Source organism: Homarus americanus, unplaced genomic scaffold (genome assembly GCF_018991925.1).
Source record: "Homarus americanus isolate GMGI-L3 unplaced genomic scaffold, GMGI_Hamer_2.0 scaffold57980, whole genome shotgun sequence".
In the NCBI taxonomy this organism is placed as follows: Eukaryota; Metazoa; Arthropoda; class Malacostraca; order Decapoda; family Nephropidae; genus Homarus; species Homarus americanus.
The window spans coordinates 14,906,788-14,919,910 of record NW_024716703.1 but is presented as its reverse complement, the minus strand read 5'-3'; the positions used below and the strand labels follow the sequence as shown (position 1 = coordinate 14,919,910).

At 37.2% G+C, this 13,123-nt stretch overlaps 1 protein-coding gene across 3 annotated transcripts in view; it reads right to left on the bottom strand.

Moving 5' to 3' along the window:
• LOC121858306 (formylglycine-generating enzyme-like) overlaps positions 1 to 13,123 on the bottom strand; it is a 47,036-nt gene that overhangs the window by 28,736 nt on the left and 5,177 nt on the right. For all 3 annotated transcript variants that reach the window (XM_042354632.1, XM_042354634.1, XM_042354635.1), the window contains exon 2: positions 799 to 1,323. In XM_042354632.1, the coding sequence (XP_042210566.1) occupies positions 799 to 1,263 (465 nt within the window). In that variant the 5' untranslated portion in view covers positions 1,264 to 1,323. The remainder of the gene's footprint in view (positions 1 to 798; positions 1,324 to 13,123) is intronic.

The window sequence follows — 13,123 nt, the reverse complement described above, 5'->3', positions numbered from 1 at the left end:
AATATCACAGACTAAAGTTAGGATAAATTAATTTGCATTGCTAGAATCCTTGCAAGACAGAGAATAATTTGAATATAAACATCATATGTTTTGCACAAGAGATAAAAATTTTAGCCCTTTGTAATAAGATTTATTACAACTAAAATTTGTAGTCTATTGCGAACTATAGCATGTATATATTCAAACTAATCACTATCTTATAAGAATTCCAGCAATGTAAATTATATTTCCCAGGTCAGTTCAGTGACAATTTATAAGAGAAATACTTAAAGTCATTCTTAAGGACAGATAAATAAATAAACAATCAACTGTCAAACATATCACCTCACCTCCCCCATCCCCCCATCAGCTGATCACTAGTAAACAGACCATTTCACGTCCCATTATTTTAGCTGTGTTGATTTATGAGTGTTTGTTCTAACATAATATTACAAAAAACAATGTTTGGTATATTCTAGATGGGCTGAGGTGCATCAGGGTAGACTCTCAGTCTTTTTAGTATTTTGTGTTTTTCTCAAGTACCAAACTTAATTATTCCATTGAAACAACACTTCGATTTTGTATGAATTCGGTTTAAAGCGACCTCTCTTGGAAAGTATATCGTGTTATATCGACGTTCTACTGTAGAGAGGGGAAAATAATTTACCCAGCAAGCATTGAAATATGTTTTCAAAGGAGTATTACCAGAAAGAAAACAATTACATCACCTACAATACATTTCTATTGACAAATGAGGCAACAATATGTTATCGTAATAATGAATCACCATATTTCATAAAAATATCACAGATCACTTACTTCGGTCTTGTAACTGTTGGCTTTGACAAAACGCTCAAATTCTGCATTAGTTACTTCATAGATATCCATAAAGAAAGCACGAATTTCTACCCATCTGGCAGGGTGTTCTCCATCAGCATGGAACACAGGGTTATTAGTGCCCATTATGAACTTGCCACCTGGGATTTCAACCATCTGATGGGTCTGAAGCGAGTCCTTTACTGCATTGGCATCCTGACTATATTTGAAATTTGGTGCTTCTTTTGAAATATCTTCTATACCGTCACCAAGTTCATCAGATTGAAAAGCGTTTCCAGATGATTTTCTGCTGGTTGATGCACACCCACATGTACTCTCACTCTCTTGTGGTGCACCACATTGATCACTACTCACACAAAGAGTGAATAAGCAGAGTCCCATATATACTATGAACCATAACTTATTCTCTTTCATTGTTATAACTTTCTCAACATCAGCACAATACATGAAATTAAATCATAAAATCCTTTTGTACACAAGCACTGTAATCTTCTCATATGATGAAATCTGAAAGAGAGAAAATTTGTATCAGATACTGTAACGATATATAGTGATATCTCAGTTAGCCGGAACAATTGGCAGAGCACTTCCAGGAATGAGAGATTTCCGGGTGACGAGACGACTCTCTCAGAGCCGGAAAAAATCCCCCATCCACGGAATTTTCTGGGTAGTGGACAAATGTTCTCAGAAGTTCCAGAAATTGCCCATTACATCACCTCTTGAACCTGGAAAATTATTTCCCATCCCCAGAATTTTTCCATTCTCAGAATTTCCGGAAAATGTGCCCGATTTCATCTCTCAAACCTGGAAAAAATCCCCCGTCCTTGGAACTTTTCAGAATTTTATGGGAATCAGGAAAATTTTCTCGGAATTTTCCAGGATATGTGACCCTCAGAAAATTTCAATCCCGGCTATTGGAGAGTTCCGGGTTTGAGGGATTCCGGCTAACATTCATAGTACTGTACTCCTCAATTATGTAGTACGTTTTCTTTATTTGTTTTATAAGTTAAATAAATACATATGAAATTATGTCTCGATTATAAGATTACTCACTACAGGTACATAAAATCATAAACGTACTGTACTATACAACACAGCTACTCCTCGACTTACGACCACCCGGACATACGACCACCCGGACATACGACCACCCGGACATACGACCACCCGGACATACGACCACCCGGACATACGACCGCCCCAGTCGTACCAAATTTTTTTCAAATTACGTATTTTCGAGTCCCGACGTTAGTGATTGCACTGTGTACTGAATAATTTTTCGTTTGTAATTCCCTTTAAAATGGCTAGCATGCTTAAAAGTGAGAGATTTGTGGTGCTGAGAAGAAAAAGAGACACCCATTTTAGATTTCCTATGTAATATTTAAGCATTTCCGACTTACGACCTGAATTTGGGTCCCTAACCCCGTCGTAAGTCGAGGAGCAGCTGATAACAGGAATTGAAATTAGCTCGGAAATGCATTCCCAATGCCGGAATTTAATAAAAATTCTGGCTTTGGGAAAAAATTTTCTGAGGTTGAAAGTTGAGAGCATAATCTGAAAATGTCTTGAATAAAGACGAAAGCTCAAGTATTTTGGGGGGGACCAGACCTGAGTCAATGTCAGGTGGAGGTAGGGTGGGGGATTAGTGGTCTCATATTACTGACCTTCTGATGGTAAGTCAGGTCACCCTTTCTTGGGTGAGGGACTAGTGGGTCTCATGACCTGAAGATGTCTTGAATAAATACGAAACCTAAAGTATTTTTATGGAGATTGTGATAAGTATTAATGAGCAAAGTTGTATCCCTTCAACATTACATTATACACCATCTTAAAATATGGAGTAAGAAAGCAGAAAGGTGTGGGTGATATGGCAGCTTTTTTTCCCTCTTTTGGAATTCTGTGGCCACTCAGTCTTGAAGTGTCCATTTTCTCCACACGTTTAACACCCACTCTTCTACACGTTCTTATGTATGTATGTATGTATGTATATATATATATATATATATATATATATATATATATATATATATATATATATATATATATATATATATATATATATATATATATATATATATATATATATATATACAGTTGTACCCCACTTAACGCGGTCAATAGAACCCAGAGGGTCCCATGTTAAGTGAAATCCGCGTTAAGTGAACAACAGAACATATGGGATTAATTCCAATAGAAACCGGCCCGACCCCCAAACTCCACTTTTTGAAGACACATAACTATGTTGTAGTAAAAATAACATCTTAATTTTATGATGGTACATGCACACAATTAATACTTAAGAGAAATAGAGAAATACAGTCGCCAAGTTAATGTCCATTCAAATAATGGACTCAACTCCCTCCCCCTCTCACACTACACTGCCGGCTCTTCCCTCTCTGAGAAATTTTTGGGGGAAAACCACTAAATTTTAATAAATAATACCTCAAACTAAAGTTAGGATAATACAATTGACATTGCTGGATTCCTTGTAAGACCAGGAATATTTTGAATATAAATGTCATATATTTTGCACAAAAGATAACATAGTTACCCAGAGAAAAATTTTTATCTAAAATTTGTATGTCTAATGCAAAATCTATGATGTTTATATTCAAAATGATCACCAAATTATAAGAATTCCAGCAATGTAAATTATATTCTGACCGGGTAATTTGTATGAATTTTATGAGCTAAAACAAATAACTTCAGTTAATAAAAAAAAAAATAATCTTCACGACACTATCTGTCAATCAAAGTACCCCACCTTGCCTCCCCCCTCTTCCAACCGCGCGGTCAGTCCCAACCCTCCCCCCCACCCCCCACCAATCCTCCCTTCAAGAGATGTGGGGTGAAAAAAATAAATTTTAACATTTTGTATTAAATAATACCTCAGATTAAAGTTAGGATAATATAATTGACATTGCTGGATTCCTTGTAAGACCAGGAATATTTTGAATATAAATGTCATATATTTTGCACAAAAGATAACATACTTACTCAGATTAAACATTTTATCTAAAAATTTTATGTCTAATGCAAAATATATGATGTTTATATTCAAAATGATCATCAAATTATAAGAATTCCAGCAATGTAAATTATATTCTGACCGGGTAATTTGTATGAATTTTATGAGCTAAAACAAATATCTTCAGTTAATAAAAAAAAAAAAATATTCTTCACAGGGTAACAGATGGTCGGTCGGTCCCTCCCTCCCCCCCACCCCCCACCAACCGTCCCAAGGAGATGTGTGGGAAAACCAGAATACTTAACTTTTTTGTAATAAATAATACCTCAAACTAAAGTTAGGATAATATAATTGACATTGCTGGATTCCTTGTAAGACCAGGAATATTTTGAATATAAATGTCATATATTTTGCACAAAAGATAACATATTTACTCAAGAGTAAACATTTTATCTAAAATTTGTATGTCTAATGCAAAATATATGATGTTTATATTCAAAATGATCATCAAATTATAAGAATTCCAGCAATGTAAATTATATTCTGGCCGGGTAATTTGTATGAATTTTATGAGCTAAAACAGGCAGTCAGGCAGGGTGGCGGGTGGGGCAAATCTAAAAATAGCGTCTCGAGCCGGACACTCACGCGTATATGTGGAAAAAATCCGTGTTAAGTGAAAGTTCAGCTCTGGCGAGGCACCGCGTATATGATAAAACGCGTTAAGTGAAACCGCGTTAGGCGGGGTAATACTGTGTATATATGTATATGTATATATATATATATATATATATATATATATATATATATATATATATATATATATATATATATATATATATATATATATGTGTGTGTGTATGTATATATATATATATATATATATATATATATATATATATATATATATATATATATATATATATATATATATATATATATATATATATATATATATATATATATATATATATATATATATATATATACACAGTGGGGTATGCTATAACGAATCTAATTGGTTCTAGAACCTCGTTCGTTATAGCATTCGTTCGTTATAGGATTAATCCGTTCCAGGCCCCCAAATACAACCACTTAACACTGAAAAATTTCTGTGGAAATTGTAAAAAATACGGTACTTTATCTTACCTTAGTGTTGTTCAGCATACAGGACAGGAGGCAGAGGGGGAGGGGGGAGGAGAGAATTATGGAGAAGAGTTGGAAGGAGAGGAGTCATCCTTCCTAGCCCTCTTTGGTGACTGTCTTACAGGCACTTTGTCTGTTTATTTATAATTTCTTTCTTAGTTTTAAGGGTTATTAGCTTTCTCACTCGCTTTTGACGATTCATTGTTATAATTGTACACTTGTATAACAAAATAGTTATAAAAATAACACGAATTTCCACATCAAAAGACGAAATTTCAACAAGTTCAGTGGTGCACTGACTACACAATGAACCAATATGGCGCCCGACGCTCTTGCTGTGAGCCGCGGTACAACAATATTCATGCGCCAGACGAAATAGTCCCGTATTCATCCGCATTCGTTGTAGGAGTTGCGTTCGTTATAGCATTCTCAATTTGATAGGTAAAATCGTTCGTTATAGGAATATTCGTAGTAGAATCCGTTCGTTATAGCATACCCCACTGTGTATATATATATATATATATATATATATATATATATATATATATATATATATATATATATATATATATATATATATATATATATATATATATATATATATATATATATATATATATATATATATATATATATATATATATATAGCCCAATAAACACGCGGACTTCTACATACAATCAACACCTCAACCCGCCAGGATTCGAACCCACGGCCCACGAGCCCATGGCTGTGACCGGGTAACACTAACCGCTGGACCGCCAGGATACTAAAAGCAATCCTAGACTCTGTTATATTTCACACTAAGCCTGTTCAACGAGCTTATTGCGCCATGACCCTCTAATGGGGACTACCCGTATCACGTAGGTGGTCAGAGTAACGTTTTACCAAATCCGGCTTCGAAACACACACACACACACACATATACAATACTGCACTACAGGTAAAAGAAATAATTGTCCTAAGGGCAAACACATAAAGGGTAAATACATTTCTTTGAACACGAGTAAAAATGTACCACCCCTACCCCACCCCCCCGGCCGCAAATGTTATTCGCGGATTTGGCGATTCGCGGCCATTTTGAGAACCTAACCCCCACGAAAATGGAGGCCCCTGTATATACCATAAATACTCATCCGAAATATCTGCAGAATCAGCGTGTTATGTTTGTTTACATCAGACTCGCTCAGTCCAAGCGTACTTTGACTTCCCCAAAAAACACAAAATTACACCATGACGTTTCAACAAGGTTGCTTTAATTGGTACCAGATATCAAAGTAAGTGCTTTTTATTTAACATGGAAAGGAGCCATCAAGTTAGTAAGTTAAGTAAGGTTTGGTAGGATTCTTTGGTTGGTTAGATCGGGTTCTAGTAAGTTCTAGTAAATGTCGCCTCTTTTAAAATACAGTATGTACTGTACAGTACTTACTACTTGCTAAGAACATGTGAAAAAAATAAAGAAATTGAATAACTCCTTTTGGTGTTAGCAGTGTTTCCATACTCATACAATCTGTCTCACTTCAAAAAGATGGTTTTCCGGCATCTTCGTGGTGTAGATTAATATAGACTTTTTCTCTTTTATTTTAAATTTATTTTCACTCTTATTATTTTGCCCCCCAAGGTCCCGTTGTGGGTCGAATACCTGTGCCCGGGTGAGCTATTCCCCGTAAAAAAAAAAAAAGGCACAACACCATGGCCAACATACCTACCTACCAAGACACTCCTTATGAGTAACACCTCAGTCTTCACCCTGCCTCTGGTACCTAACATAACCTCCTAACTGGGGGGCTCTGCCCTCCTTCCCATCATATGTAAGTAGTTGTGAAGGAAACGTCGAAGAAAATTGTCTTAGAATTGTCTAAATTACAAATTATTGATTCCAATACAGTAGTAATTCCAAATATTCCCAGGATGACCGAAACTAAAATAATACCGGGTATCAATTTTAAGACACTTTTTGGTAAATATTTAGCAGTTGCCAACATCTACTAATACATTGAGTTTTATATAAGGAGAAAGATATTTTTTTTTATTGTATTGCATTTCCGTCGGAAAATTATCTTATTTGCGTATTTTTAACTGCTAAAATTACCAACAATATTACTTGTTCAAGGTGGGCAAGGCTTTCGAGGAGAGGGAAAAAGTGGAGAAAAAATACTCACAAATACAATAAAGAAACTTTTGAAAACCTAAACTAACGTTTCCTAAACCTTTAAAAAGGTAAATTTATCATTTCGGTCATCCACCTATTTGGAACCTGACCTAAACTAATCGGAAAAAATTAGTCACAGCACTACTTCTCAAATGCGACCTAACCTAACCTAACCTAACCTACTAAAATATGCTGGATGACCAAAATGATAATAATACCTTAAAAAATCCAAAAACTTTAAAAAGTTTCCCTTATTCATGTTTTAAATGTTTAATAGATGTTGGTGTTGTTTTTGGTGCTCAGTAGGAGTTGGTGTTGTTTGGTGTTCAGTAGGAGTTGGTGTTGTTTGGTGTTCAGTAGGAGTTGGTGTTGTTTGGTGTTCAGTAGGAGTTGGTGTTGTTTGGTGTTCAGTAGGAGTTGGTGTTGTTTGGTGTTCAGTAGGAGTTGGTGTTGTTTGGTGCTCAGTAGGAGTTGGTGTTGTTTGGTGTTCAGTAGGAGTTGGTGTTGTTTGGTGTTCAGTAGGAGTTGGTGTTGTTTGGTGTTCAGTAGGAGTTGGTGTTGTTTGGTGTTCAGTAGGAGCTGGTGTTGTTTGGTGTTCAGTAGGAGTTGGTGTTGTTTGGTGTTCAGCACTCTCTCTCTCTCTCTCTCTGAGTTGGTGTTGTTTGGTGTTCAGTAGGTGTTGGTGTTGTTTGGTGTTCAGTAGGAGTTGGTGTTGTTTGGTGTTCAGTAGGAGTTGGTGTTGTTTGGTGTTCAGTAGGAGTTGGTGTTGTTTGGTGTTCAGTAGGAGCTGGTGTTGTTTGGTGTTCAGTAGGAGCTGGTGTTGTTTGGTGTTCAGTAGGAGCTGGTGTTGTTTGGTGTTCAGTAGGAGCTGGTGTTGTTTGGTGTTCAGTAGGAGCTGGTGTTGTTTGGTGTTCAGTAGGAGCTGGTGTTGTTTTGGTGTTCAGTAGGAGTTGGTGTTGTTGTTTGGTGTTCAGTAGGAGTTGGTGTTGTTTGGTGTTCAGTAGGAGTTGGTGTTTTAGGTGTTCAGTAGGAGTTGGTGTTGTTTGGTGTTCAGTAGGAGTTGGTGTTGTTTGGTGTTCAGTAGGAGTTGGTGTTGTTTGGTGTTCAGTAGGAGTTGTTGTTTGGTGTTCAGTAGGAGTTGGTGTTGTTTGGTGGTAGGAGTTGGTGTTGTTTGGTGTTCAGTAGGAGTTGGTGTTGTTTGGTGTTCAGTAGGAGTTGGTGTTGTTTGGTGTTCAGTAGGGTTGGTGTTGTTTGGTGTTCAGTAGGAGTTGGTGTTGTTTGGTGTTCAGTAGGGTTGGTGTTGTTTGGTGTTCAGTAGGGTTGGTGTTGTTTGGTGTTCAGTAGGAGTTGGTGTTGTTTGGTGTTCAGTAGGAGTTGGTGTTGTTTGGTGTTCAGTAGGAGTTGGTGTTGTTTGGTGTTCAGTAGGAGTTGGTGTTGTTTGGTGTTCAGTAGGAGTTGGTGTTGTTTGGTGTTCAGTAGGAGTTGGTGTTGTTTGGTGTTCAGTAGGGTTGGTGTTGTTTGGTGTTCGGTGGAGTTGGTGTTGTTTGGTGTTCAGTAGAGTTGGTGTTGTTTGGTGTTCAGTAGGGTTGGGTGTTGTTTGGTGTTCAGTAGGGTTGGTGTTGTTTGGTGTTCAGTAGGAGTTGGTGTTGTTTGGTGTTCAGTAGGAGTTGGTGTTGTTTGGTGTTCAGTAGGAGTTGGTGTTGTTTGGTGTTCAGTAGGAGTTGGTGTTGTTTGGTGTTCAGTAGGAGTTGGTGTTGTTTGGTGTTCAGTAGGAGTTGGTGTTGTTTGGTGTTCAGATTCTTAACATGAGTTATTTCTTTTGGTGATTATTTTCTTCCTCTATTTTCATCAGTGAATACTAATACTGTGCAATAATTATTTCTTGTGCAAATGCTTCGTTTGGTAGATATTAAGATACCTAAGGTGCACACTACTTTGTCTTCTTGACAGTAATGCAGCAGTTTTATGTTCAGGTTAAGGTTAGGTTGGGTTAAAAAAAAATCATTTGCACAAACTATGACAGTGACCTCTATAAAACATGGTGAAAATGTGGCGTTTTTAAAATTGTTTACTATGCTAAATCACCGGCGGGTCGGTAGTCAATAATATTTTAATTATATAACCCACATTTTTCCTCTATTTCAAAGGTCTGCTCACTTTCAACAGCTAATATTGTTGGTAATTTTCTGCTAAAATACTGTTCTCAAAAAACATAAATTTCAGGCAGGTATATAAAATAAATTATTTTGTTGGTATTCTCTTTCTTCCTATATATTAACCCACTTTTCCTCTGTGACACTTTCCTCGCAAGTGACTTAAATATACAGGTGGATCCAGGGGGGCGAAACCCCCCCAATTAGGAGGCTAGGTTATGCATTTTTAGGTCATTTGTGAGAGAAACAGGTACAGTATTACCCCGCTTTACGCGGTTTTTTTTTACGCGTTTCTACTTTTACGCGGTACATTAGAACGTCGATTTAAAGCAATTCAATTTAAGATTATTGATTTAAAGCGACACCCACAATTAAGGACAATATTTTAATTTAAAGCGAATCTTTCCTATTTTGCGACAGCCAATCTGGCGCATCATATTTTAAAATTCGCGCCTGATGTTTCTCTGGGCAAAGCTGTACTGTACATGTACTCAAAATAATGTACTAAATGACTACAAAAATCTTTGTCTAGTGCAAATTATAGCATGATTATATTCAAATTAATCACTATCTTACAAGAATTCCAGCAATGTAAATTACAGTATATTCTCCCCGGTCACTTCAGTGACATTTTATAAACAAAAAACAAAAACTCAATCTAAAGGACATAAACAAACAAATAAATACTTCACTAGACCTTCCGTGCCAACTGTCAAACATGTCACCCCCCCCAGCCAGGGTTTGGTGGTTATAGGCTTTAAGTTTTTATCTTATATAATATCATAGACTAAAGTTAAGAGAATATAATTTGCATTGCTGGAATCCTTGCAATACGGTGAATAATTTGAATATAAACGTCATATATTTTGTAAAAGAGATAATAATTTTAGCCCTTTGTAAAAAAAATAATTAGAACATGTCAGTTCAGTGACATTTTAAAGAGTAAAACATAAAGTCACTCTTGAGGACAAATAAATAAATAAGCACTAGACCTTGGCATCAACTATCAGACATATCACCTCACCTCCCCCCCCCCACTCTATCTTCCCATCAGCTGATTGCTATTAAACAGACCATTTCACGTCCCATTATTTTAGCTGTGTTGATTTATGAGTGTTTGTTTTAACATAATACTACAAAAAACAATGTTTGGTTTATTCTAGATGGGCTGAGGTGCATCTGGGTAGACTCTCAGTCATTTTAGTATTTTGTGTTTCTCTCAAGTACCCAACTAAATTATTCCATTGAAACAACACTTCGATTTAGTGCCGAATTCGGTTTAAAGCGACCTCTCTTGGAACCTATCCTGTGTTATATCGACGTTCTACTATACAACTATCTCATTTGGGGATTTTGGCATTTTCAATCTATTATATATAGATCTAATAATTCTATGACTGTTTTCTTCTATGATACCTCGTAAATGTCAAATTTCATTAGTACCAGATATCAAAATAAAGTACCTTCTCCTTAATATGGCAGGTTAGCCCCCTGTCTAGCAAGTTAAAAAGCTAGGTAGGTTTCTTTGGTTGGTTGGGTCAGGTTCTATTAGGTTCATTATTATTCACTTGCAACAAAAGTGTATAGAATGAAAGGGTATTACATAATGTCTTATCATTTTGGTCATCCATCGATTTTTAGGATTTTAAGTTTTGGAATCAGTATCTTAAACAATTCTAAGGCACTTTTCTTCAATAGCATTTCTTCTCCTCATGGTTACTTTCAGAGAAAATTGCAATAAATTTTTGGAAAATCGTCGTATTTTTTCTAGTTCTCGTCGATGTTATCACCGTCCCTGAGAGCTCGTGTGTTGGTTAGTATGCTGCATTACGCATACACAGTTGTTTTTTTGGAAGAATCTCACACGTTAATTGGTTGGCATGATTTTGGATCAACCAGTCACAGTTCAGTATACTGTAGGTCCCCCATAATTTACCACATGGAATTTGAATTTACAATATTTCCTAGATGTCTCCCTTGTGCAATGGCAGTGATGCCGATTATTTCCAAGCCATCGTAAGATTTCATGTTGAATATTACGGTAAGTACGGTGAGTCATTGAATTTCTCCACCTACACGGTGTTTTGCCAACTGAGGTTACTTGCACGAACTGTAAGGAGCCATGTAGCTATAAAGCTGACAAAAAGTGGCCAATACAACCTGTGGATGACGAGGATGACCCCAACTCCAAGTCTTCTGAATTTAATTAAGGTAAACACTACTGATTCCAAAACTTAAAATCCTAAAAATTGCTGGATAACCGAATGGTAATTTTACCTAAGTTGGTGTAAGGGCGGTAACGAGCAGGAAGATGGTTGCCGTCGCTCATTTGCTCGTTTGCTGGCTCGCGACCCACACTTGGGGGGTTAGACGGAGGTGAGAAGGTCGCTGCTACCAGTGACGCCGACTGACATTACCCAGATAGCAAACCAGACACACCTCCCCGTTGCTCGTCCAAATTCTGGTGGTGTTCTCATCAAAGGCTCTGGACTCATGGGCTGTTTCCCCAGACCTTCACCTATCGACTGTCAATCTCTGGACATCTACCCCAACCACTACCACGGCTGCCACTACCGCCAGTTCATCTCCCCCGTCTGTGCCCCGGTGTTTCTCCTGCACCAGCAAGACATCGCCACCTCTCGAGTGAGGAAGCCTGACTTGCCCCGAGTGGATCACTGCGTTCCAGAACCTTCCCCAGGGCGGCTTCCGTAGGAAATATCTATTCATTGTTTGATTCTATTGTTTGTTTGATTCCATTAATTGCTGACTCCCATTAATTGTTTGATTCCATCAATTGTTGACGCCCATTTAATTGTTGATTCTCATAATTGTTTGACTCCCGTATTTGTTATTTGATGTTTGTTGAGTGGTGTCAGAGTTTTGTGTTATATTTTTATAGTAAAGAGATGTCCATCTCAAACGGTTGTTTGTTACTCCTCGGAAAACCATGGTTCTTGACTTTCCTTTTATAAGATCCTCATTAGGCTGGTAAGGGGTTTCTATCCCTAAGTCCAAGGCCTAGGTTAGGTAAGGTTTGGTGTGATTAGGGGTAGAAAAGAAGATCAGATTCGTTCGAAACACATCAAAAACATCGGAAAACATAATTTCAACTTCCAACAGTTTAGAAAAAATACGACGATCTTCCATTTTTTATGGCGATTTTCTCTTAAAGTAATCATGAGCAGAAGAAATGCCATAGAATAAAAGTGACTTAGAAATGTATAAACTATGGACTCCAAAACTTAAAATCCAAAAAATGGCTGGATAAACAAAATTATAATTTTACCAATGAAAGTTAGTCAGAATGAAGAGATTTATCTATTGCATGTGTTAAAAATCCCAGATTCCATGGCTTTACAAAACTAAGGTAAATGTTTTTGACTTCACAGCCGCTGATTTTTCATAGAAAACGAATATAAAAATGCCGCAATTTCACTGTGTTTATTGGGTCAAACGATGAGCAAGACAGGAGGGTGTATGCAAGAGCCAGAAACCAAGCAAAGATAGAGTGTAGGAGGGCTGAAAAGGAGTTCCAGAGGCTGGTTGCAAGCGAGGTCAAGTCAAACCCAAAGGCGTTTTATCGCTATGCAAAGTCGAAATTGAAAACGCGAGTAGGAGTATCAGACCTGAGGCTGGTGGATGGTACTTACGCAGATTCTGACCAGGATAAAGCTGAGGCATTGAACAGCTTCTTTTCCTCGGTGTTCACAAGAGAGGATGCAACTAACCTTCCTGTGTTTGAGGACAGACGGTTCGACACAGCACTGACCCATATTGTGTTCACAGAAGAGGGTATTAGAAATAAACTGTCCAGGCTAAAGGTCCATAAGAGTCCCGGACCTGACATGGTGCATCCTAGAGTGCTAAGAGAGTTGTGCAACGAGCTTGCAGAG